This window comes from Sardina pilchardus, chromosome 18 (assembly GCF_963854185.1).
Source record: "Sardina pilchardus chromosome 18, fSarPil1.1, whole genome shotgun sequence".
Lineage (NCBI taxonomy): Eukaryota > Metazoa > Chordata > Actinopteri > Clupeiformes > Clupeidae > Sardina > Sardina pilchardus.
Genome location: NC_085011.1, coordinates 32,251,432 through 32,278,659, shown reverse-complemented (window position 1 = coordinate 32,278,659; position 27,228 = coordinate 32,251,432). Strand labels below are relative to the sequence as shown.

The following is a 27,228-nucleotide window of genomic DNA, read 5'->3' as shown; positions in this document are numbered from 1 at the left end:
CTATTGGTGCCATGTTTGGAGGGGGAGAAAGCATGTTTTGTCTAATCTTGTTAAGTCACATTTCATAAATAGCCGCTGTGGCGTAAAGTAAGCAACTATGTACTTCAAGGTGGTGAAAAGTAATGGAAATTTCATTCATTGAAAAATCATGAAAAGATTTTAAAATCTTGTCAGTGAAACCTGACACACTGACACTCACACCCAGATTAATACCAAGTTACATCTTGCTCCAGATAAATATAATGTTATTGTTAAAAAATATCATGTAAATGTTAGTGATTCAGAGCCATTACCTCTTAAACTACAGTTTTTCTCAAATGGTAAAACACATTTCACAAATGTTTCCTTCATGTTCCCCAATGTCTAAACACAATACCCTTTTCTAAAGCTACATAAGCACAACCACACCTTCTCACTTCAAAACTCAAACTTTCACACCAAAAGAGCAGTTCTAAGCTTTCAAAAATGTAAACACTATAAACATCATTACACACTACAGCAAAACAATTGAACAATTGAACAATTTGTGAGAAGGTTCTTTGTTTCATAACTGCCAATGCATGCCAATTTTAAAAACTCTGCAGAGGATTAGGCATTTGAAGAGTTCTTTTCCAAAACGCTATATCCACCATTTTACTAATGAATTTTCATAAATATATTTTTTACATTTTGTTTTTCAAGTAATCTCAGTGAAACTGTATTGGGTTATGTTTAGTTGCAGTAATTTATCTTTACTCAATAAAAACAAAACAACTGCATTTTTATGACCTGAAACACACAATTTCTGTAAATACAGTACCATGATTTGTTACAGTACAGTAATGTCTATACAATGGATCTATAGCGTTTTGGAGAAGAGCTCTTCATTTAGAGTTGTGAGTTTCATATGTAGAGTACAGAAAATTATCCAAGTACACTACTGTAACACAACTCAATGCTAAAAAACAGAATCTATTGCACACAACAGTACACAACAGAAAACGTGATCAGGGTGTGAAGTTCTTTTATTTTCTTCATTCACATCACACACACACACACACCACAATCACTGTGTGCATTAGCAACAAGTGTCTTAATTTTTGAGTCGTTGTGTGTAATGAATGACGCCAGGTGTGTTCATTGTGTTCAGTTATTGCTGACTGTGGCAAGCATTTTTTATCACATGAGCTTTCATTTCAGAATATGTTTTGCAACATGTGTTTTAGCAAGGAAAAATGTGCTTAGATTTATGGAAACGGAGGATTGTGTTTTGTGAATTGTGTCTTCATGTGAAATGTGTTTATGGTATTGAAAGATTGAGGCTATATTTAGTAAATGTGTTTAGACAACTGGTCATTTGGTTTAGAGGATTGGCTTTCGTGTTTTAGCATTTGAACAGCATCAACTGTAAAATGTAAATTATGAAATACACTTGATTAATACTGAAACAAATGACATACTAAATTGTTCACATTTAACACAGAGGACAATGAACAATGTGTTGTGTTGGGCCATGTACTGAAGATCACCAAAGAGTAGAGATCAGGTAACCGCAGTATTCTCCAGCTGTCTCATTAGTTTCTCTAATGAGGGTGATTCTTATGTAGAATGTAAGGCTGACCATTTCAAATATTGACTGAATCCTGCAATTACTGGCTTGAATTGCTTGATCATTTGGTGAAATAAGATTGTGATTTAAACATTAATACATTCATTATGAGAGAACATTTTTTATGTTATTCTATATGATGATTGATTATTACACAGTAGAATTTTGGAGGTTGGTGTTCCTCATTCCTCAAGCATGTGTACTCTGACCTCTGACTCCTCGTCTGCATTGCAATTACTGTGGCAGAACAATAATATGGTCTCCTTTCCCAAGCTAATGGAAACTCACTAATAATTTCACACCATCTCAAATTACAGGCAGATCAAAGACAATGAACAACTATTCCTGTGGTTAATTTGGTAAATGGCACACAATCTGACGTTTAAGATGAGAATCTCTGACTGCAACTTCTAATAAAATGCCTACAAAGGGCCAATTAAAAGTTTCTGATGCTTCAAAAACTTTTACTCTAATTTCACTACCTTTAAGGCAAAAAAAAAAAAAAACTGTGAAGAGGAATAAAACATAACAAAGAAAAAATGACAAAAAATGATATGGTGCACTGTAATCAAGCTGTGGCTGTGGATTACATATTACAACATAAAACATTCAAAAACAACACATTGTATTACTTACTTTTTTCTGCTTAGTACCTGTCTTTTCTGGCGAGGTCCTCTGCTTGGCACTGAGGTCAGCACTGCTGACAGGTATTTTCATGTTATCACTGCATGAAGAAACCGTAATTAAACACATCAACAGGGTTGTCTATAAGAAAGTTGTATGGTTTCATAAACATTGTCTTGTTTAATTTAGTTTTTGGTAACCGGTTGGAATCCCTTTAATGACAATCTTATTGACACAAATACTCTCACCGCTCCCTACTGCTATGCTCTGCAGACTATTAGTGTTAGTGTTTCTTCTTTGTATTTCCACAAAGTGTTGATAATTGTACCTTGTGCCTTGACTGTTGTAAGCCACTTTGGATAAAAGTGTTCAAATGACTAGATGTAAAATAATTCTGGTGTTGCCTGCATTGTTACACTATAAATATATTTATTGTATGATATTGTGTAATAACTAAGGAGACATGACTCATCATATCTCCTACCTGGGAAGATCTGATAACTTGGTACAACTCCTGTCTCTGTAATCGTTTCATACATACAGTAGGTTGCCAGCTGTTGGCTCAGTGATAATATGCACTGAGTGCTCCGAAGGACTGTTTTGATACTGTATGTATTTATAGGAAGAACAGTTTCACACACTGTATTACATCTCAGCTTCTGTGTGGAGACTGCCGAACCCACCAAGACTATACAGTGTATTTTCAACAACCAGGCTTTACTTCTAAAGGAAAAGAAGGCCATTCGATTTCAAAAAAGAGAGGAGGTAAGGAATGTGCAGAGAGAGCTGATGTGGAGGGCCAAGGAGGGAAAACAGGTTCAGGACTAAGACTAGTAAAGCATTCAGAGAGCGCAGACCTTCGCCTGTATTGTTCGTCTAACTAGGCTATGAAATGAGAGAATTCACCTGGTATTCGCCCTCTTTTTCTATCAAACCTGAAGCGTTCAAATCTTTTTATCCATGCGGGCCACGAGGTTAGTTCGAAGTCGAACGGTCCCGGTGGCGTGATGGTGAATAGGCTACGCTGTCCATACCGCATGCTTTTTGCTTGTCGCTGGCTTGTGACTCTTGCTCCACTGTCTCTTTCTGTAGCTTACTTCTTCCTTGGTTGTCATACATTTGAACCTAAACTATTCAGATTGCCACCACGTGGTCACACCATACCATTACACCGCCAAGCGAAAAACATATTACGCCTCCTAGATCCAGACGGTAATACAGATCACTCCCAAATTTCATCGAAATCCATCCATTACTTTTTGAGTTATCTTGCTAACAAACAGACAGACAGACAAACAAACAAACACGGATTAAAACATGACCTCCTTGGCGGAGGTAATAAGTTGCAGCCCAGTGGAGCCGTATAACCATCTGGTTACAGTTTTTCACAATTGCTAGAACACCTTTTTCAGAACTCTTAACCTTTTTCTCAAAACTGTGAACACAAAACTCATTTCTCAAACTACATTCTCGAAACCCTTCAATCTTGTTGCAAAACTGAACAATCACATCCAAACACTTTTAACTTTGCTCAAAACTAACTAATGGTCTCAAATCATTGAACACATCAGGCAAAATTACACTCCTGCAGAGCAGTGATAAGACAATACACCAAACAATGGAAGACACAGTTTTCAGGGCAGGGTTTATGTCTCCTGTAGGAATTGTACTCATTCTAATTCAAAAAATAAAATATCACAATAAAAATAAAGAATAAGGACTTATATCACTCTCTACTCATATCCTCTAGCCTATATGAAGATATAAATCAATAGTTTTGTAAGTGAACAGAAAGACGGGCCAATACTGTACTGGATATGATTTGTACTGTGATGCCACAGACTCTGATAGTACTGTAAGTATGCAATACTGTAATATTGTATTGTGCCTACATTTAGACTTACTTGGACATACTGATAACTCAGCTCTTTCACTCTCTCAGAGTTGAGCTCAAAGGGTAATAAGTGTGTAACAGTGGATGTTCAGTGATTACTGTACTGTATGATAATGGACATTTATGCTATTTCTCTTCTGTAGTCTGAATCTTTGGGTTATTGATGCCACAGAGAAACCACTGATGTTGGGTTGGACCATGAAGTCCTGCTTCTCTCATTGGCATTCCATGAACCAGAACATGGTCAATGATTGTTGCCCAAATATCATCATTTACAGTATTGCAACTCTTGGGACTCTCTGTCTTTCTCTTCATCCTCTTCCTCCTACCTGCACCCTCCTCTTCCTTGTACCCCACTTCTACTGTAACACGCACTTCCCTGCGTCTATGTCAACTCTGAACTGACTTATATTGGTTGTCACATCATTAGACAGAAGTGTTATCAATTTTGAGTGGTAGTGTTCAAATGGAGACAACTGTGCACTAATTGTGTTCAACTTCTGCGTTGTTTGATTATCAATATAATTAAGAAGTGCATCAGAATGCACAATGTGTTCACAGTTTTGCAAAAAGGGTTAATGAGTTTGGCAAAATGGGTGAAAGTGGGTGAAAGTAGTCTATGGTTTTGCCAAAAAAGGGAATAATTCAATAAATGTGTTCAGGCATTTGAGAATTTGATTCAGAGAATGAGGTTTAGTGTTTGAGCAACTGTGAAAAACTGTAAAAGGAACACTGGACCAAAAGGCTGTTTTTGTAGATATTAGGAAGGGCTACTCCCTAGAAAGTTTTATTCTGTAACAGTTCAAATTTCCTCATCAGATGCTTCTGGTGACAGATTATCGTATGGACAGTATCCTGTGGGAGAGCGGCATGAGTGGTCACAAAAAAATATTTGTTAGCTTTCATTTGCGCCAACCGGTTTTCTATCGTTTTCTATCATTTGAACATCAAGTCACATCATATTTTATCGTGTAGGAGGTGGTCGCCCTATATTCTGTGCAGGCTAATTTTCTAGCAGCTGATAAGGTCTGCAGGCACAGAGGTTGAGAAGGGAGGAGGGGGCGGCAATAGGTTCACCTCTGGATCTCAGGTTTCCCGACTGGAGTGGGGTAGTGGGGAATAGCAAGGCTATAATTTAATGTTTAGCACAGTGAACTACCACCATTAGCAAGCTGGTGTCGTGCAGATTCACGTACTGTGCATGTGGCCACTGAGTGAAACGATGCGTAATGTAGCCTACTGTAAACAGAGAACGGCGTGGGGAGTTGGGTTCAACAGTTAAACAACTACGTTGTCGGCTTATGACTATTTAGAAAAGGTTTGCCTACTCTGTTTTATGAACTAGATCTACTAATCTAAGCTACTATAACATAATAGCCTATACAGCATAAACAGAATATGTTATGAACGTCGTTCAGCCTTAGATTTTCGAAGCTGCCAGGTTATTGAAATGGATGGACAATGACATGGTTAAAACGGGTAGCCTACTTCATTAAACATGAAACAACTTTAAACATTTTATTCTCTATCTCTAAGCAGAATACTATTGCATATTCAGGTAAGCTTACAGCCAAGAGACCTTACCGTGCGCCCAAACGTCTCCTGCACTACTGTGCCTGCGTGCACCTTTGAAAAGTTTACTGAATGTATGACGTCACGAATTGGTGGCCGCAGCGCAGGGTATTTCAATTAATACGGAAAATATTTTTGTAAATGTCTAATTTCACAAACTATTAATGAGAGATTTTAGCGAATATTCAAGTTGGAACTAGCGGAAGTATTACCAATTTTAAAAAGTAAAAAATGGGTTCTGTCAAAAGGGCACTTGGACATCAAAGTGACAAAAGGGCAGGTGCCTGAGCCCCTGTAGCCCCCCTTCTCTGCACGTGCCTGGTAAGGACATTCAAGCCAGGCCTGGCCAGGTGCCAAATCACGAGTGATTTTATTTGTTTGAAAAGTAGTGGTTTCATCCAATCCTGAGTAAGGACACTCAAGCCCAGGCACGGTTTCGCTGCATTCATATGCTAATTAGGGCAGAGAGCTCTCCACTTACGTCAGAGTACGTCAATATGTGGCACCTACGCCACGTTCGCAGGTTGTGAATGTCGTTAACTGCCGAAAATTAGGGAGATTTCCGGGCGTTTACGGGGACGAAAATCTCACTTGTCATGCAGTGTTGTGTATTGTCTATTTAGCCTATTTTATGTTTTATGTATCTCTTACTGGACCTAAGTTTCATGTTGACACTTTCACCAAGACACATTGGTTGTACTTCCCGACCTTGGCCACTAAATATTATGATACAAATACCATGTTTTGGAAGTCTGAGTTCATCAGTCAATTAAATCATCCTATCAATCAACCAATCAATAAATCAGTTGGTCGATCCATATAACATATCTGTATACATGCTAAAATTTACAGATGTTCCCCAATTTAACTTGCTTACAGCGGTAAACAAAGAACAAGATGCATGTTTCTGAATGTCAGCCATCACACGTAGCCTATCAACTGGCTGTGAATACTTTGGAGCAGAGGTGGTCACTTTACAGAGGTGCTCAAATCCCCCTGCCCCTTCCTGTTGAAAGGATTTTTTGGCCAAATGAAATGAGATGTTTTTGGGTGATTTTATAGGTTTTATAGATTTTTATACAGCTTTTTTTCTGGAAGATTATACAAGATCACAAAGTCAGGAAAAACAGACCGCATTTGACACAATATGCCACACAACTTCTTGTGCAGGCCATCCATAGTTCTTCCCAAACTGGACTACTGCAATTCATTGTTAGCTGCCAGCTGGTCTACCTGCTCGTGTACTGAAACAATTATTACAGGTGATTCAGAATGCAGCAGCACCTGTCTATAGCTTGTATATCACATTGCACTTTTCTTCTCTTTTGTACTTCTGGTTAGATGCTAACTGCATTTCGTTGTCTCTGTACTTCTGTCTCTGTACTCTGCACAATGACAATGAAATTTAGTCTAATCTAATCTTATCCAATCTAATATAATCTAAATTAGCATACAATTTGTTATACATCTTCAGTCTGAGCAAGAACAGCTTTATCTAATGACCAACAGTTCAAACTATACAAAGGTCAGCTTCACTATACCTGCTTCGGTCAGCATCTTCCTTTTCCAAGCTTCTAGCTATTCATCAAGTTATTATTAAAGTTGCTCATCATTTTCGTAACAAGATGAGCTATAATGTTATTTTGTTGACTTTCATATTTGTTGCTGCTGCACCATGGAACAACATGCCTTTCCGTGAGTTATGTCCATCATCACTGCTGTTATGCATAGGTTAAATTAATGAAACATTGAGATATTTTAGGACTATGTATTGCTATACCAGTCACATTTTGTGAGAAACTAGACATGAAAAAAACCCCACCAAATTCCATCTTGCAAGAATAATCAATCATTTTCTCCAGATAACATTGTGATACCCATAAGTGGCCTGGCTCTGGGTGTATAAAAAGAAAATGCATACAAAATGATATTGTACATACTTGTCTCTGTAGCATGACTTGAAAGGGTTGTAGTCCCTAAGAGATTCCGTGCTGAAAGGATTGGCTGATTGCAAGTTTCCAGAGCTGCCTGAGCGGCCATAATCATTCATATTCTTCCCCACCTTCTTCCGGGCCTTTTGCTTCAGGACTTCAACATTTTCTTTTCTCTGCTCCCTGGTCTCCCAGATCCCATTCTGCTCTACTTCAAATGGGTTATGATTTCGTGGAAGTGTAGCATACTTCTGAGGCATACATTCCCTATTACTGTAGACAGAATCGCTTCTCAATGTTTCTGAAGAACCATCTGCTTGATTTTGGAAGTGCCAGTGAGATGAAGCATTTCCTGTTGACAAAAGCCAGACCAAAGAGTGTTTGCATGAAATAGTGTAGTTTAACAGCAGAAGAGTTTTTTTCTACTTGGTGATGTGCTGGCGAAACTAATATTCATCTACCTGGATATGCATCTACCTATCTGCAAGTTTAAACTCATGCTGTGTAACTAAATGCAAGGCAATTTGAGCAGTTGCTTGAGCAGCCAACAAATAGTCATAATACATTCTTTAAAGCAAGTAAAATAAACAAACTAAGAACAAATAATTAAGTTGGTAGTTTCACAATCAGGGTTAGCACTTTTTTTCTAAATAATTTCTGTTTCTCTGAGGGACAAAATCTTGTATCTTGGCAACTGGTCATTGACCGTTCTGCATACTTACAATACTATACTGTAGGTCATTTAGGATATCTGAAGCATATGGGAATTATCTCAAATAAAAGGTTTTTACCAAAGTATAAGGTTTAATATTTGTATAAAATATGTTCATTTTGCATTTTAAAGCCAGCAACCCATTTTTAAAGAAGTTGGGACAGGGGCACAACTTTTAGTATTGTGTTGCATCACCTCTTTTAACAACAGTCTGACATCTTGTGTTCTCCTTCAGAGAATCATTCTCTTTCAGTCAAGTTCACTCAGCGTTAATCAATGGAAACACATACTACAGCACCTCATTGGCAACGTTAAAAAGCATTCACACATGTAACTTGCCACCAGGTTGCAGCTCACTTATGGTTGGGAGTCAAAAACACGAGCGAACAACACAGAACAATCGTCATCATCAACTGTTGTTTAATCAGGGGAAATTTAGAATTAATAATTAAGAGAATTAAGCTCTTTTAAAGCAATGTCCTAAGTTTATAAACAAAGTGAATCAAACAAAAACAATATGCTGGACAAAGTGTTGTGACTCATCGGCATACCCATAACCTTTTAAATAATTAAAATAATGTAAATTAGTAATGAATATAGAAAAGCTAGAATGCATTTTGGGGGAATTGTGGAGCGTGCTTGCTCTGGTGCGGTTACCAACGTGAACAGACAATGAAAAAATGCTACGTTGAACTTGGTTTGATCCAAGGATTCTAACAGTGCCTCTCAGTGTTAGAACAGTGGCAATATCTCAAAAGTTCTAGGGCAGACCTGGGCAAACTACGGCCCGCTGGCCACATCCGGCCCGCAGGCTTTCCCTGACCGGCCCGCGCAAGGTCCGTGAAAAAAACGCCTAGAGATAATGCACACAAATCAACATTGTTGCTTTTATTTTGAAAGCGACTGCTATTTTTAATCCCATATGTTTGTGCGTTTATGCATACAATGTAAACACCCTCACTGATGTGCTGGGGAGTAGAGTTTCGCGTCTAAAAAATCAGTTGCCTTTACATAGGCGTAAACCTTTAGAAGTTTTATGTCTCCTGTGTCTGCGTCGCTCACCACCGCAACGGAGTCCTACTGCTGCTTGGTGGCAATACGAATTGTTGATTTCAAAACATTACTGACAGTTTACAATCGGATATCCCCGTCATTGTAACCAAAATATGTCTGAGTTTGTTTGCCAAGCTTATGTTAGGGTACTAGTATGATGCTACTACCCACAGGTTGCTTGAGGCAGCCGGCTCAACACACAGGGCGAGTTGACCAATCAGTCTTGTGTACAAAGTTAAATAAAAAACATAGCCTTAATTCTCAAAAATAGTTTTCTTTGTAATGTTGATTAACTACTCACAAAGCCCACTATTGTCTGTATTTTGTATAGAGTTAATTTAATGACAGTCTTTGAAATATTGGTGGCTTTTTTTTTACCAGTCTTTGTAAACTGAAAAAAATAAATAAATAGATAAATAAAAAAAATGTCAATGTCAAAACAATTTTTGTTGAGGATAAGGATTAAATAGGCCACTGAACATATATGAAATATTGCCGTTTTAACTTTGTCTTCCTTACATTTTAATCTAGTAACCAAAACCATACGATTTACTTAATGTTATAAGAGCAGAATAGAATTGAACAGAATTGAGTTCAGACTTGAGTTCGGTGAGTTCGGAACGCTGGCCCTCCTCAGCAGTCCCAGTTTCTCATGTGGCCCCTTGGGGAAATTAATTGCCCACCCCTGTTCTAGGGGCTATTCAACTATGGGGCAAATGCGGCCCGTTGGATTTTACGTGAGAGGCGTCTGCTAAGTAACATAACAAAACCGTAACCGTAACCATCTACACCTCTGACTACTCCCACCTGCAACACCATTATTACATTAGCAGACGACACCACTCTCATAGGGCTCATCACGAAGGATGATGACAGCCTACAAAGAAGAGGTCCGGTGACTGACACAGTGGTGTGACAACAACAATCTCACCCTCAACACCAAAAAGACCAAGGAGGTGGTCAAAGACTTTCGGAGGAGCAAAGCTGATCCCTCCCTCTCTGCATAAAAGGTGAACATATGGAGAGGGTGTCCTCTCTCAAGTTCCTTGGGACCCACATCTCCGAGGACCTGTCGTGGGCTGCCAACAATCCTCCTTGGGGATCAATAAAGTATCTATCTATCTATCTATCTATCTATCTATCTAACACTACTGCCTTCATCAAGAAAGCCCAGCAACGCTTCTATTTACTGAGGGTCCTGTGATGGAATAGGCTTCAAAACGACCTGCTGATCTCCTTCTATCGAGCCACAATTGAGAGCGTGTTGGTGCACACTATCACTGTGTGGTACGCTGGCTGTTCAGTGGCCGATCGGAAGAGATCACAGAGGGTCATCAGAACTGCTGAGAAGGTGATTGGCTGTCCACTCCCCTCCCTGGACTCCATCGCCAGCTCCAGGTGTCTCACCAGAGCCAGGGTGATCATAAAAGACCACCATCACCCCAACCATCACTTATTCTGCATGATGCCCTCATGGAAGAGGATTAACCCTTATGTGACCGACCGCTCTAATGTCGTTAAATTTCTAACAATGACCAATCGTCTACCAATATCTCAGCTGTCCAATGACTAATTTTATTTCTGAAATCTTCCCTGTAATCCTGACAACATAAGCTTTAATTTGATGATTGGTTAAGGGGTTTACGACACAAAATGTTTTGGATACTTGAAGATGAATCGAGAAAAAATAATGTCACTTCAGTCGTACATTTGACGTGGACAGCGGGACGCTTCCTGCACTTTGTCAGCGTTTACCTCGACTGGAAACCACACAGCTGGATAAACTGAGGTAATATTCTACATCATTTCTTGTTAAGGTTTGTCTTACTTTGTAGTCCTAAAATCATGTTATTTGACAGTCATATGCTTTCTTCTCAACGGCTAACTATATTCCCGTTTGCTTTTGAATGCTATTTTCATTTGACAATTTAATTTAAAAGCCTCTTAGTATAAAACTGCAAGTAAGTTTATTTTCTAGTAACTAGGGAAGCATTATATTGGCAAGTCAGTTTAGCATACCATAGCTGAATAAATCCATGGACACGTTTCTAAGTCACGTTACGTTCTCTGACATAAAAGTTGATCGAAATGTTTACTCCTCTCAATATGTAGAGATAGAAAACATGATGTGAAATCACAGATTCTGCCAGAAATGCCATTAACATATTGCCTTTTGTCAGGTTGCTACCTCGCTAGTCAGTTTGTAGTGAACTAATTTACTTTGCTAACCTCTGTGTAAATGACACAAACATCAGACGCGTCTGAACATTTTCTTTTCAACCCTTCTTTTCATGACTTGAAATAAACGATAGCTACTCTACTCTCAATATGTAGGGAAATCACATATTTTGTCAAAATAAATTGCTTTCAGCAATTAGTTACTAGGGGAAATGTAATCTGTGTTTTTCTTGATGCAAGCTAAGCAATCAGATTTAGGGTAGCTAAACCTTTGTGTAATAAAATGACTTCACAGGCTTCAATACTTTAGACTAGGCTTCCTTAAAATACAGGGGGTCATAAGTATTGGAACGCCCATGTTAAATTCCCATAGATGATTTTTATTTCTATTTTTAAAGGCCAGTTATTTCATGGATCCAGGACACTGGGCACCCTGATAAAGTCCCCTTGGCCTTTGGAATTAATTAGCTGGTTTCATTCTCATTGAGCTCAATGCAATTCAAACCGGCTAATTAGCTAACTGACATAAAGCATGCCAAACTCTTAGTATGTTAAGGGTATAGTGTTGACATGGGGTTATTTGAATTCCAAAGGCCAAGGGGACTTTATCAGGGTGCATAGTGTCCTGGGGAGGAGTCCAAAGACGAGTCACGAGGTCCATTGCCGACGGAGGTGGCAACAGCGCAGCTGGCTGCTGCTGGTCGTAAGGGGTAGCCGGAGTGTAGCCGCGAAGGAATCGCCGGTTGCGCAAAGTCAGGCGTCCCGACCAGTCAACCTTAATCCGATACTGATCATGACCTAGCGACTCCACCACCACCCCTGACCTGTCCCATTTGTGTGGACTCGGGCCCTGCTGATTCTGGAGGAATACCTTCTCGCCAAGCGCCAATGGGCGGAGTGGTCTCGAGTGAGCCCTCAAAGACTCAGTGGTGCGGGACATCCGAGTCCGAAGCGCATCCTCCTTTGCCACCCATGCCTGGCGCCAGAGTGGCCGGATGTGAGGGTTTGAGAATTTCTCCAGTCTGTTGATGAAAAGAAACAAATCTCGAAGGGGACGGCCGAATATAATCTGTGCCGGTGAGAGGTCAGGGTCAGGTGTGTTGAGCAACTGTAACATCGCACACAAAAAGCGGTCATGATCAAGACTGCCAGTAGGGCCAGTGTTGGACATCAGAAGGCGCTTAGCAGTCTTCACTACAACTTCCGCCCTCCCATTTGACTGAGGGAAGCCAACAGACAACACGCGATGACTGACGTTCCATAAGCGGAGGAAGTCCTCCGTATGGCTAGCTTCGAACTCTGGACCACCATCGCTTGAAAGCTCCTCTGGCACGCCAAAGGTGGCGAAGAATGTACGGATGTGGCGACCAAGCCAGCTGAGCCCCCTAGATCAGTGCCGGCTGTGGAGCTTAGGACCTCCACCCAGCCCGAGAGCCGATCCCCGACAACTATGTAGTGGCGGCCCCCATAATCAAAGAAGTCAGCAAACACCGCCTCGAATGGGGTGGACGGTGGTGAGGATGGTGGGGGGGGGGGGGGTGGCCGCCTGTGATTGGGCGTTGCGGTTACAGTTACAGTCAGAACATTCGTATCTGGTGGCTCGTATGTCATTTGACATTCCGGGCCAGTACACTATGGCACGGGTCCGCTGCTCCATTGCAGAGATCCCTTGGTGGGCGGCATGTAGGTGCTGAAGGACTCTCTGACGGAGGGACGGTGGAACCAAAATGCAGTCACGATAGAGGAGCACACCATCTTGCGCATAGATAGACTCACAGACAGGAGACAGACTCACCAGGACAGGGTCATTAACGTCAACTCTACCCTCGTGCTCAATCATGTACAGGAGGTGGCCAAGGCATTTGTCAGCTGCTGTCTCTCGTGCGAGAAGGGACCATGATATGGCTCCAAGTTCTTGTGCATCGCCACGGATGGATGCCATGAGTGCTGACTCTATGACGTCAGGTACGCTCAGCGATCCCAGTGAGAGGCCGTTTGCAGAGCCTGAGAGGAAGGGGTGTCTTGAGGCAGTGTCAGCGGCATGGTTGCTAAGGCCAGGCAGGTACACAATGTCAAAGCGCCATGGGAGGGTACGCTGCTTAAGACTGAACAGGCGTGAGTTTGTAATCTCATCTAGAGACCGGTCGCCAAAGATCTTCACAAGGGGCTTATGGTCGGTGACCACAACGAGGTTGTCACATCCTTGTGTGAAGTAGCGTGTTTGCTCCAGGCCCCAGCCAGGGCCTCTCCTTTGACAGCTGCATAGCGTTGCTCCGCCGAAGATAGGAACCGTGAACCCGCGAGGGTGATCATCCATCCTCCCGCACAGCAGTCTGGTATGCCTGACGCGCAGCTACAATGTTGTTGTAGCAGGAAGTAGCCAATGCCACACCTGGACCAGTCAGGACGGAGGCAGGTGCACTTACGCATGTCGTAGGTTTCCACGCCCTCACAGATGGCTCTGATTATGGCTCGCTTGGACGCTTGGAAGGCTTCCTCCAGTTCAGAGGACCATGAGAATTTGCAGCGTGGGCTGAGGAATGGCTTGAATGGTGCCATAGTGTCACGCAACTGGGCGTAGTTCGCCACATGGTTGACAAGGCCATGGGGGGTGGGGAAGTCGCGGATGGCATCCAAGTACTTTGGAGAGGTTCTATGGTAATGTTCGACACCCTGAACCCAGCAAAATCTACGCTCTTTTCCGCGAATTGAAACTTATCAGGGTTTCACACAATGCCTGACCGGCCGACATGTGTCAGGAAGTCGATGGTCCGCCACCAGTGTTGTACCAGGTCGGTGTCATAGTGGATAGTGTCATCCACACAACGTTCTTTGCGCTTAAAGTCTGAGAGGATAGTGTCAAACCAGCGGTTGTAGCCGTCCCCAGATGATAGGAAACCTTGTGGCGTCCTGGTGTAGCGCCAGCGGGCGAAGGGTGTAATAAAGGTGGTCAGATGGCGATCTGAGTCACGCAGGGGCACACTATGATAGCCGTTCCAGGTATCCGTAACGGTTTTCCAGGCGTCCTTCGTGATGCGACGTGCGAGATGGAATGGGGATTCAGTGGCGAAGGTTTCGCGTTGGCCGAACTTGTTGAGAGGGGAGAGGTCAACGGTCCTGCGGGGAGAGCCGTCGTGCTTCCGAGTGACCACCATGCGATGGCACCATGTCACTGGTTCGCCATACGGCACACGTTCGATGACTCCAAGGGCCTCCAAGGTCGTCATGGACCCTCTGCTGCTAATGCAGAGGCACAACAGCCGCAGTGTGGCATGCTCTCGGTGTGGCTGCTGGGTCCACTGCATTTCAATGGGTGGCCCCTCCATGCAAGGCAAAGCTCGATGAGGGCAAGTGTTGAAAGTAGATGAGGCATATCTCTCGAGCAGCCAATCTTTCATCCGACCATTGTTCTCCGGTGTGCAGGGAACTGGTAATGCCTGAGGCCATGGTGGAGGGGCTGTACGCTGGGGGCATGAGCACTGAGTGTCATGGGGATTATTTTGATCTTTGCAGCCACCATTGGTGGACCTCATAGCATTCACAGATGAGGGGCTTGTTCGGTGTGTCTCGGGTGCCAGGGCCATGTCCATCACAGGATCCTCCTCCACTGTTACTCGACGGGAAGTCCTCAGGCAGCAGGCCAAGGTCAAGTAACGACTCGTAGGAGAGGTACATCGCCCGAACTGAGCTGCTCACATACACCATTGAACGGCAGGACGTCACACCCACGTTGCTGGAGGCTGTCGAGAGCTTAGCGAAGAATGCCCCCTCAATGGCTATGGGGGAGCGATTGGTGGCCGACAGGGCAAGGTTGACGGGGTGCAGGTCATCGCGCAAGAATCCACAGACGGGGAACTCCTTCAGAGACCACAGATCGGATTGTGCTCCAGTGTCTGCGACAGCGGAGATGCTCACCTCATTGTTCGACCCCCGGTTGCTGACACTGTCCCAAGGTCCGACTAGGGTTGTAGGGTTGTCGACAATTTGTACTGGTCCATAACGAACCATCTACCCAGATTATGATAAAATATGGAGTGCCTCAAGGCTCAGTACTGGGGCCCCTCTTATTTTCCCTGCATTATGCTTCCCCATGGTTCTTAAATTAGGAAACATGACATTCATTTCCATTCTTATGCAGATGATACACAATTATACTTTTCCATAAAGCCTGATGAATTAACCCGGTTAGGCAAACTTGACACAATCATGTATGAGAGATATAAAAACCAGAGCACCTAAAATGATGCATGAAGACATTTTTTGTGGTAAATTGACCAAAAGGATTGTGTTTTTGACATCCTTTTGACATTAACACATTGTTCTGACCCCAAAACCCAAGACGGCCACCATCCAAGAAGTTAAAAGTAATAGAAGATTAGTCCGAATCAGAGCATTCTGCCTCACTAGACTCTGAATCACCACTATCTGATGAAATTCTACTCTGCACATCATCATTTTCATTTTCTTCCCAATCATACTCGCACTACTATCTTCCGTGCTGTCTTTAACTGCCCTTAATGCAGGTAGATGAGTTGGAAGAGCAGGTATAGTGTTGCGGACAGGGCGACAATGACCATCCACCAACTCCCATCCATGTCTGATTGGCATGGGATGGTGCTCAGGGAGGGATGGCGTACTAGATATGCTAAGTAGTTGTCACAGAGGCAGCGTTGGCACAAGCTATCTCCATCTGGGGTGAGACTCATAGATGATTTATTTTTCATGCTCTTCCACTTCACTGCACCTGCCTCTGCCATGGTGCTACTCTTGTGGTACTCTTGTGACCACAGATGACATGTCTTGTGAACTTGGATACTTCCTGCAACACTTCCTCCTCAAGGTCAAGGCTAAAGCATTTAACACATTGCTTTGTAGCGTAAGTAACATGGGGCATCTACAAAAATTGATATGAGGCTACCTGACTGACATTGCACAAACTGTTGATGCAGAGATTGTTTACTCTGGTGGCCCCCACTGTACTAACTTGTCAACCCAGCAACCAATGCAGAACTTCTGCTTTCACCAGTCTGAGGCAAACACTATCATCTCAACACTATCATCTTCTCCACTTACGCAATGCTGCGAGAATCAGGCTATCATGGACCTGTTGTCCTTGATTCTGCTGGTAATGATGCCTATGTCGAACCAGCGTTAATCTCAAAGCAACTTTCTGGTATGCTCTACATCAAGAGAAAGTAGAATATGGTAGCCTGCAGTGATCTGATAACTGACAAGATGGTAGACTGCATTGTGCAGCTGCACTGTATGATCGGATGTGATCCTAACTGGATTCTGTGGCAAGGGTAAAAATTCAGTGTATGACCAGATGGCAAAGAACCCTGTGCAATAGCTCTCACAGTGTGGAGATAGCCTTGACTTTGAGGATGAGGTGATACAGGAGGTGTTACAAGTTCACGAGACAGATCATCTATGGTGACCACAAAAGTAGCACCATGGCTGAGGCACATGCAGTGAAATGGAAGAGCATGAAAAAAATGATAATCTCCCTCCAGATGAAACCAGAACCTCCAGAAACACTATATTGCCAAAAGTATCAGGTCACTTGTCTTGACTCGCACATGAACTTAAGCGACATCCCATTCTTAATCCACAGGGTTTAATATGATGTTGGTCCACTTTTTTCAAATATCTAACTGATACTAACAGCTTCAATTCTTCTGGGAAGGCTTTCACACAATGTTTAAGAGTGTGTGAATTGTTGACCATTCTTCCAGAAGCATATTTGTGAGGTCACACACTGATGTTGAACGACGAGACTGGTCTCTGCTCTAATTCATCCCAAAGGTGTTCTATTAGGTTGAGGTTAGGAGGTCAAGTTCATCCACACCAAACTCTATCATCCATGTCTTTATTGACCTCGGTTTGTGCATTGGTGCACAGTCAAGTTGGAACAGGAAGGGGTCATCCCCAAATGGTTCCCACAAAGTTGGGAGTATGGAATTGTCCAAAATCTCTTGGTCAATGCTGAAGCATTCAGAGCTCCTTTCATTGAAACTAAAGGAACATGGGGATTAATTAGAGCGGAGGCTGACTCCCAAATGTGCTATACTGTAGTGTAGCAACTGATCAAACAGGGTGATTATTAATATACAATTTCTTATTATAGCTCAGGGGAGGCTATTCCTATACTAACTCCTATCCAGTAAAGATAGTCTCTTACATATAGTGTAGTAGTAGGCATGTGATGTAGTCTACTTTAATGACCTTTTGAACTCTTTTATAAAAGTCCATGTCTGACCACACAAGTGCTGGTTCATTTTCCTGGTGGTCCCCTGTCATCAGATCGTTAAGATTACAGAACTGAGTTCTTCCTGAAAAAGCTCACGTTTCATTTTGTTTATTGTTTCCGAGTAACAAGGGCTGTGCTAGTATATTAATTCAAATGATAAAATGTTCAGAGGTCAGAAATGACCCACAGAAGAAACTATTCAATTTTGGGAGTGATCCGTATCACCGTCGGGATTCTGGAGGCGTTTATGTTTTTCGCTTTGTGGTGTAATGGCATGGTATGACCACGTGGTGGCGATCTGAATAGTTTAGGTTCAAATGTATGACAACCTAGGTAGAGCGATACAGGTGGAAGTCTGCGGAAGTGCTTTTCTAGTTAGGTTATGTGAAGGAAACATAATCAGTCAACAGGTATGCAAATAAAAGTACCATAATAACATAATGGTGGTTACACCCATTATTGGTTGATTATCATGAGACTCATGTTACTAATGGTCATATTTAGTAATTCAATTATTTAGAAAATGTATATATATAATGATTATACCTAATATATACCATATGTCCATTTGAAATGTTTAAAAAGGCGATTATTTGCCATTTTTGGTGATATATCCGCCATCTTGGATTTCGGGCCTGTGCAGCCCGGGAAAAAATCGGAAACAGGTAGTTTTGCAAACTATAGGGTCTGAGGAAGTGAAAAAACATAATTTGCAAAAATCTATATGAAATGTTCCAAACACTTTATTTTGCTACATATCGCCCTACACTAAATCATCTCCTATGCTATCCTAAGCCATCAAATGTATCAATATAATATGCTACTGTACATTACAGCAAATAGGCTGCACATGTACAGGAAAGGTGTTATGTCCGAGATAGTCCATGAATTCAACTCTTCAACTTTCTAATCCACCGCCGATTTACTGCTGCACGGTGCTATGCCGCCTGAAAAAACTTGCATACGCGAGCTCAGACTAGACGTGAGATTTGAGCATATAGCACCGATCACGTTCACATTGATAAATGCCATACTTGGCGTGGAAACAAGCGTACGCCTGTTTTTGGTCGTACGCACGTTTCATAAATGAGGGCCAATGTGAGGAGTTACAGGTAGGCCTAGGCAACGTCCTGCCAACCTAGCCTATCTACCTGTCTCTATTGAAGTTGTATTTTGTGTGTTTACAACAACTGATGATGAGGAAGGGGAGACAGATAAGAGACAGGAGAGTCCATCTAGGCCAGGGATGAGCAACTTTCATGACTAAGAGGGCCACATTTTTTCATCACCATCAGAGGGCCACATGTGACCATGCACTTCTGCTAATCTGACATGAGAGAAGCTGCAAAATAATTCTGTAATATCTTCTATCAAAATGTGTATTATGGTGTACATTTGATTTGAGGTTGGATACGACAGCGGCCCTAGCAGCTCCGGTGTAGCTCATTTCTGATATTTAACTTTGTGTAAGGTGTTGTAGTGGCGACTTAAATTGAAATAATTCATGGTTGATATAGTTACTAGGCAAACTAGACACTAGGAGACCACAGATCATTTATTCTGGTATTGCTCACCAGTTGCTTTGCTTTGGATTGAAGTGGAAAGGTGGTTATTGAAGTATGATGTAAAATTGTGGTTGGATCTTTTCACAGTACTTCTGGGTGATCTTTCAGTGGAAGCTCATGCTATTCAGAATTATTTTGTTAGGGAAAATCTTAACTTTTAAAACAATAGACATACATGAATTGAGTATAGGGAGACTAAAAACTATATTAAAGTTTATTGTGAAACTGAATGTATGATATATGAAACCAACGAAGTGCAATATGCAGAAAGATGGAGTAAAATAAAGGAAGTGGAAGGATGGAACAGGTAGGTGCGAATGAATACTCCTAAACGCTAGTGTTAATTCAGGAGTTTGTTGTCTTTTGGGGATTGGGGTGGGGTGATGTTTGTGTGTGTGTGTGTGGTGGGAGGGGGGTTGGAATAGAGGTGGGGTTGTGGGCGGTTGGGAGGTTGTGGTTGGGGTAGGGTATGGTTTGGATGGAAGGACATTTTTTCACTTTCTTTTATTCCCTTTAGTAATGGCTATTCTGTATCTCTCAAGCTTCAGCAGATAATTAAAACACCAAAAACTCATTTATAAAAAAAATATATATAATAATAATCATTTAAAAAAGGATTGGAAAGAACGGAAAGAAGTCCCCCAATGTGGGGGGGTGGAGGTGGGATAAAAAATAAATAAATAATTAATAAAAAAAACTAGACACATGGGGTTGGCTTTGAGCTCTATGAACAGATACTCTGAAAGGTACAGTTTTCTTGATAAAATCTTATTTTCATTTTTCCACTGTTCTTCCTCGCCGATGGTAAAGGTCTGAGGCTCCGAGACTGTTTGCATAGGAAGGATTCAAGGATTCAAGGATTCAAGGATTTGTTTTGATTTGATTTTTACTTTGAATGTGTCACATAGCCTATGCCGGCGATTTAGGCTAAACAGCATTTTAAAAAGAAACCAAAAGAAACCGTGTGTTTGCATAGGAAGCGCCATCTATCAGCAGAGCATGTGAGCGGAGCTGAGCGGAGCTGAGCGGCGAGGATTTTCCCTCCCCACTTGCGTGGGTGTTCTCTCCTTCGCTCCATCGCTCAAAGTTGCACCAGACAGCTCCGCTGAAAAACCGCTCTCCACTCACCTAAAATTTCATCCCGCTCCGGTGAAATCGCTCCACGCTCGCTCAAATTTAAAAGAGGGAGCACTATCTGACGTTTTTTCACCGAAGTACGCCTGGAAGACACTGCCCGATGTGGCCTGAACTGACGTGCGCAGCTTTGTTGCTGGAAAGAGCCTGTGATCGAAACCCTTTTCGGTTAAAACTTTTTTCAAAGATTAGGCTATGTAGGATGGGTCCTACAAATCATTTCATCTCGTGACCAACAACTCACATGTGTATTCTCTTAGCAGTGTTATTTAATAGGCTACAAAGCTAAATGATCGCACTGTTTTTTGTTTTATTTTTTACTTTGAATGTGTCACATAGCCTATGCTGGCGATCTAGGCTAAACAGCATTTTAACAAGAAACCATTGACTTAGTTCTTATGAAACATACCGAACAACATACTAGTGCACTCATCATTGCTAAAATCTCATCTTATTTCTCATAATATAGGCCTAAATAGGCATAAAAAATACAAAAGTTCACCTCAGACATGCGTGGACTTTGAAGAAATAGCTGTAGCCTATAAATAACTCCCAGCGAACATCAGTCAGAAAATAGAACATATTTATTTCAAACCAACACAAGTGCATTAAAGTTTTGAAAATGAATGAAGTGTAGTGATGTGAAGAAAGAAAAAGCTAAACGTTAAGTTGAACATAAATTACCAATGCAACTTCTCGATGCAAACTGAATTCTGACTCAGAATAGAACGTCTGCCTATTTATAGCTTACCAGTGACCATCCAAGTTTTGAACATGTGTGAAGTGGACTTGTGCATGCTCTAGTCTAGATCGGAGCGGAACTGGAGCGAAACGGAACCATCGCTTTGGCCTTTGGATTAAAACCCGCTCTGAGCTCTGACTATATTTCGCAAGCTCTGCTCCGCACTCGCTCCACACTCAGCTCCGCTCACATGCCCTGTCTATCAGTAAACAGTATAATTACAATGACAAGAGCGGTAAAAGAAGGGATGAGTTTGCATTTTTATTATTATTATTATGGGCCGTACAGAGTGAGGAGGCTGGCAGCCAGTTGCCCATCCCTGATCTAGGTGTAATCACTGCTGTAATTGCCTGAATTACAGCTATGGCAATATCCTCTACCAACCCCTCTCGTGTCATATTGTTAAATAGAGTTCGGGCAAAAACGTTCCTTTTTCTGTAAAACAGTCACCTGGCATAGGATTTCACGTTGTGAATTTGGTTTGTTTAGAACAGAAATTCCGTTGTTACGGAAACGTGACATCACACTTAGCTATTAAGGTTTTGCATCCACAAACGTCATAATGCCTTAATGTCATGTGACCGTTTGTTTACAACTGGAGCGGTAGGCAGAGTGGTAGGCAAAACCGTACATATCAGCGGGGTTACAGTGGGTACGGGTTGAGAATGCACCTTCTCCCGCGGGACTCCCGAAGAGATCCCGCAGTGCGTCAAGCCGATTTTTTTCGAGGCTAAGGCAATGTACCCAAACAACCACCAGGTGGCAGAAAGTTTCAACTGCATTTAATGATGAAGACCGCATATCCGTCAATAGTCGACTCCTTAATCTCATTGAATCATTAAAATGAAGGTGATGACTGGCGAAATCATTCAAACGACACTTCAATGAACCATTGTTGAAATGAATGAAAATGGTTATAGAAATCGCCTACAGCCAGCGTTATAAGAAATATATAAGTAATAGTTAGTCTTCTTCCGTATTAAACAGATAGTCTACGGGACGCTCGTTCCGTAGGCTATTTTAAGGAACTACTCAATGCAGCGTTTCGTTATAAGAAATATATAAGTAATAGTTAAAGTCTTCTTCTGTATTGAACAGATAGCCTACGGGACGCTCTTTGATCCATATTTTAAGGAACTACTCAATGCACACACACTGGGTAAACTAGCGCGCTACAAACATTAAAATGTCAAATCATATTTATTTCTCTTTGCCGCCATGGTATTGGGGGAAACGCGGAGAGGCGAGATGGTCAGTCCTCGTATTTTTTCTTCGCGTTTCGTTATAAGAAATATATAAGTAATAGTTAAAGTATTTTTCTTTATTGAACAGATAGCCTATGGGACGCTCTTTGTTCCGTATTTTAAGGAACTACTCAATGCACACACACTGGGTAAACTGGCGCGCTACAAACATTAAAATGTCCAATCATATTTATTTCTCTTTGTCGCCATGATATTGGGGGAAACGCGGAGAGGCGAGATGGTCAGTCCTCGTATTTTTTCTTCGCGTTTCGTTATAAGAAATATATAAGTAAAAGTCTTCTTCTGTATTGAACAGATAGCCTACGGGACGCTCTTTGTTCCGTATTTTAAGGAACTACTCAATGCAAACACACTACAATGCAAAACACACAAAGAAAACACTAAACATATAGCCTACAACTTAATGACACTTTAATGCAGCGTTTCTCAAACTATGGGCCGCGAAACGTGGAGACTGCTGCTGGTCCGCGAGACATGGAGTGAAATTAGGTCCGCTTCATCTGATAATTTGCTGCGCAATTGACCAAGCAACCGCGGACCGACAGAAAAAAAAAGCAAACGTTGCTGCTATCGGGAGGAAATGCTTGCTAATTTGATGTGTTCAAACATAGAGCCATACAATTAGGTGTGTCTGTTAATGATAATTTTCGAGCATAACTGCTTGTCCATAGCTCAGTGACAGGTGTTAATAGCCTTGCCATAAGCACTGCTGCAGGTGCTTCTTTTATTATGCGGTTAGAGCATAAGCGCTTACTCATATAGACTATAACTCAGGGACAGGTGCAAAACCACCAACTGGGATGGATCGAAGGGCAAGCAAGCACTGCCACACAACGTGAAGGCCTTTGTGTTGTCAACACTAAACAGAAAATTAAACACTAAACATTAATAGGCTATTAATGTCATAACTATTAGGCTATCATTAGGCTTACTATGCATGGCTGTAGGCAGCTTTGAGTCCACTGAGATCTGGACCTCATCGGTTTTGAGAGCTGGAAATGCATGTGTTTGCTAAATATCGGTTGTTGTGCATGTTGCGTTCGCGACTCGGGGAAGTGAAAGCAGTTCTGTAAAGACATTGCAAGTTTTCATGCGCAGCTGTAGCTGATTGTGAAAGCCGATTGGAAATACATAAGTTTAGAGCGAACGTTTCAACTATGTTTGCCATGGTAGACAAAAATACTCAAATAAAACAATAGCCTAAAAAATAACTGCATGCGTAATGGACACGGCTCAATATCCTAAATAATTTTCGAGGTTCGCCATTTGGTAATATGACCTATTCTTACTGACAATAATTTAGATTGAGCACAACTAAAGTTGCACGAAGGCAAAATACAGTCCTAAAAGCCTATTCTATATAGCCTGGCCAATATTGTAGATGTGCAATAAAAGCAGCATTTGCGTGCGTGCTTGCCGGTGAGGTGTAGCCTACAAAAATGAGCATAACATCTGATTATTAAAGTATGGCTATAGGATGGTTGGTTTAAAATTCAAGTGTAGTAAAAAAGTTTGTGCACATCCCCGGTCAAGGTGCAGAACAAGAGTAGGCTAAATCATAAAAAAATGGAAAAAGGTTCGCACACTTGAAATCCTTCTTTTTTGATTTTATTTTATTTTCTTTATCACAAAGGAATGACGTTTCGACCGTGTGGTCTTCTTCAGATTAAAATTCAAGTACGTGCGTTATTTAACCCCTCGAGACCGACTGCAGTCTGCTGACACAGCCAGACGACTCTCCCAACCCATTCATTCGTTTTGGCCGATATAACCCATTCATTCGTTTTGTGCGTATAGATTCCTGCATGCTGCATTACCGTGACCCTTAGCCTACCTTGTGGATGATTTTTTCTCATTGGAATACAGCAGGACAGAATGCCTTTTATCTAACAAACGCAAAAGCTGAGATTGTTGGAAGGACTAGGCTACTCAACAAACTTGTTTTTCGTTTCTGGGAGATCTCGTTATCGTTTTGGATTGTCGATTTTTTATACTTATTGTTTGGACTTATGGACAATGAACTTTGAGGGGTGGTTGTTAGTGCTTTACAAAGCTTTGTGTTAATAAGTGTCGGTCCTCCTATCCTTCAGCTCACTGCGCGATGCAGTTGCGCATAGTGGCCACGAAGTCATTAACTGTTTACGACACAATACATGATATTTGTGTTTTTCGTGTTACTCTTGATTATAATAAGAGGCAAATTGTTACAGGACAACTTAAACTGACTTCCCCAATGCTTCCCCGCAGCACATTACATTTTAATATAGGATGAACAAAGTATATGGACTTGCTATATTAAATCCAGTAGCCTAATAATTCTATGTGCCACGTCCGATTTCGCAAGTGATGTAGTAGGCTACGTTTAAACATCGACAAACGTCTGTGAGACTACCCATTTCATGAAGAGCAATTGTCTTGTGCGATCATTCCCCCTCCCCCACACTTGTCTAACCAGTTCACTAGACATTATAGCCTACCTATATGCTGCATTGAGGACGATTGCCTCCCTCCCCCCTCTCTCTCGACAGACACTTCCTGACACTAGGGCTCGGGATCATGACATCAAAACTTCGCGGGCACAGCCACATTGGCAGCTTCACTCCTTAGTTTACTATGGATTACTATGGATTTACTCCCGCCTTTTAGTGTGTTCCTGTTACTTAGTTTTTGCCTTCTTGGTAGTATGTTGCTGTGTAGTGGGGTGTAACAGTGCAACCCACGATCGCAAGAGGAAAATAATAAATAGCTACTATATTTCTGCTTCTTGTCTTGTGCATCTGAATTAATGGATATTACGTTCAGTGCGCTACCAAATGGCGGCGATATTCCTAGAGTTCAAGGCGTATGCCCGAGCCCTATTATGTAAATGTAAAAATGTGTGTGTGTGTGTGTGTGTGTGTGTGTGTGTGTGTGTGTGTGTGTGTGCGCGCGCGCTGAACCACGAATTCACATATTAACTTTTCTTTTCAGCAAACATCGCAATCATAAAAAAAGTCGCAAAACTTTTTAATAAAATAATGCCTCTTGTCTTAATGGGTTCCGGAGGTTCGTAGAGTAAGTTTTGAACCCCGGTCGCTGACGTGTGATTAAGATGCCTCATCCAGTTACGCCACCGTTCGAGTATCAATATCTTCGCACTTAGCCAAGAAATATAAAGGATTCAGTCAGTCGAGTTCATTTATTCGCAGCATGCACTTGAAACGCCGATCAAAAGTTCTGACATGTTAAACTGACGTTAGTCATTAATTCACCACATGATAAAATGCTGTTATATTGACGCACAGTAGCCCACGGTAGTCTATGTCTATCTCTGAATCAACATGAACGCATAACGAGATCCATATATTCTAAGTTGCTAGAAACTTCTTTTGCGGAACTAGGCCTACTAGTCGATGGTTACAATGAATCACCCTCACTGCCCTATCGCATATCTGACCATCCATACAATGTTACAAAATGCGCGATCTTCTCCATGCATGTAGCCTACGGTTATAAGTAAAGTGACATGATAGGCATGTATGCCTATTAAAGATATTTCTGTTAAATACATTTTATTTTCAGTTGTCAAAAGTGGTGGGGACAAAATCTGTGATAAAGTGCTGGGTAAGCTACCCAGCGTCGCCGGTTAAAATGAACATGCCTCCGTTTTAAAATAGCCTATAGGCCTACACATTTCTAAGTATTCCTAGCATAAATGTAGCCTAAATGTCCATCTTGTCCATCTCTTTCGTCTTCGCCTTGACAATAATAGCCTATTCACGGAAATGCGGTTTGTAACCGTAATGAATTAATGAATTAATCTAAGGTTGCCTATCGAGTCTTTCAGGTTGAATTGAAGGCTTCTAAAACCATTTTCATTAATTTCAACAATGGTTTATTGAAACGTCGTTTGATTATAATTTCGCCAGTCATCACCTTCATTTTAATGATTAAATGAGACGGATTAAATGAGACGGATATGCGGAGCATTTCTCTCCCTCTCCATTGACCAAAACGTTGCTCTGGCATCTCTGCTGGACTGACTGAGTTATAGGCTACGTCGAGTGAGAGAGCCAGCTGTGAGGTAGGCTGTAAAACATTCGAAAACTCTGAAACTGCAATCTAACATGCCGAGCGTGATGTCTCTTTTCTCCGCTCGTCACCAGCGCGGTGTCCTCGGGTTTTTCCATGAGCCGAACCTTCATATTATTAGGGCGGTCTATGTTGCCCCCTTGCGGTTGCAGTTTTCCCGATGCTTCGGGAGTCCCGATGTGCGGGAAAGAAAGGAGCATTCTCAACCCGTACCATCTGTACATTATGTTACACATAGGCCTACTGTAGTTACTACGCTTACAAATATCTCCGTCATGTATTTTTTATGATCGAAACACAGATTAAGAGATGGCAACTACTTGTGTAGCATTTGTTTGTTTGTTTCTTTGTTTGTTTAATCGTCTCCGTTTGGTTAGGAAAATGCAGGAGAACATAATGTAAACCCTAATAGAAAGTCAGTTTCTGGTTAAGTATAATTTGTAAATTCATAATTATTTATTTGATAAAAAAAAATGGTATGTTCCCGTCTTAAAATAGTAGCCTACAATTACGTTACATTACGGTTATCCTAATCGTTCAGAAAGAAAATTGTCAGCAAAGACCGCAAACAAAGTGTGCCATATCCGAGACATTAGTAGCTTGTAGTCTACAACTGATTGAACTGAAATTGTGATGGACAGAAATGTGT

At 41.7% G+C, this 27,228-nt stretch overlaps 1 protein-coding gene across 1 annotated transcript in view; it reads right to left on the bottom strand.

Annotated features, from left to right (window-relative positions):
* LOC134064354 (rab11 family-interacting protein 2) overlaps positions 1-27,228 on the bottom strand; it is a 69,529-nt gene that overhangs the window by 18,598 nt on the left and 23,703 nt on the right. The window contains exons 3-4 of the mRNA XM_062520274.1: positions 7,619-7,961; positions 2,225-2,312 (exon numbers count right to left, since the gene is read on the bottom strand). Coding sequence (XP_062376258.1) covers positions 2,225-2,312; positions 7,619-7,961 — 431 coding nt within the window. The remainder of the gene's footprint in view (positions 1-2,224; positions 2,313-7,618; positions 7,962-27,228) is intronic.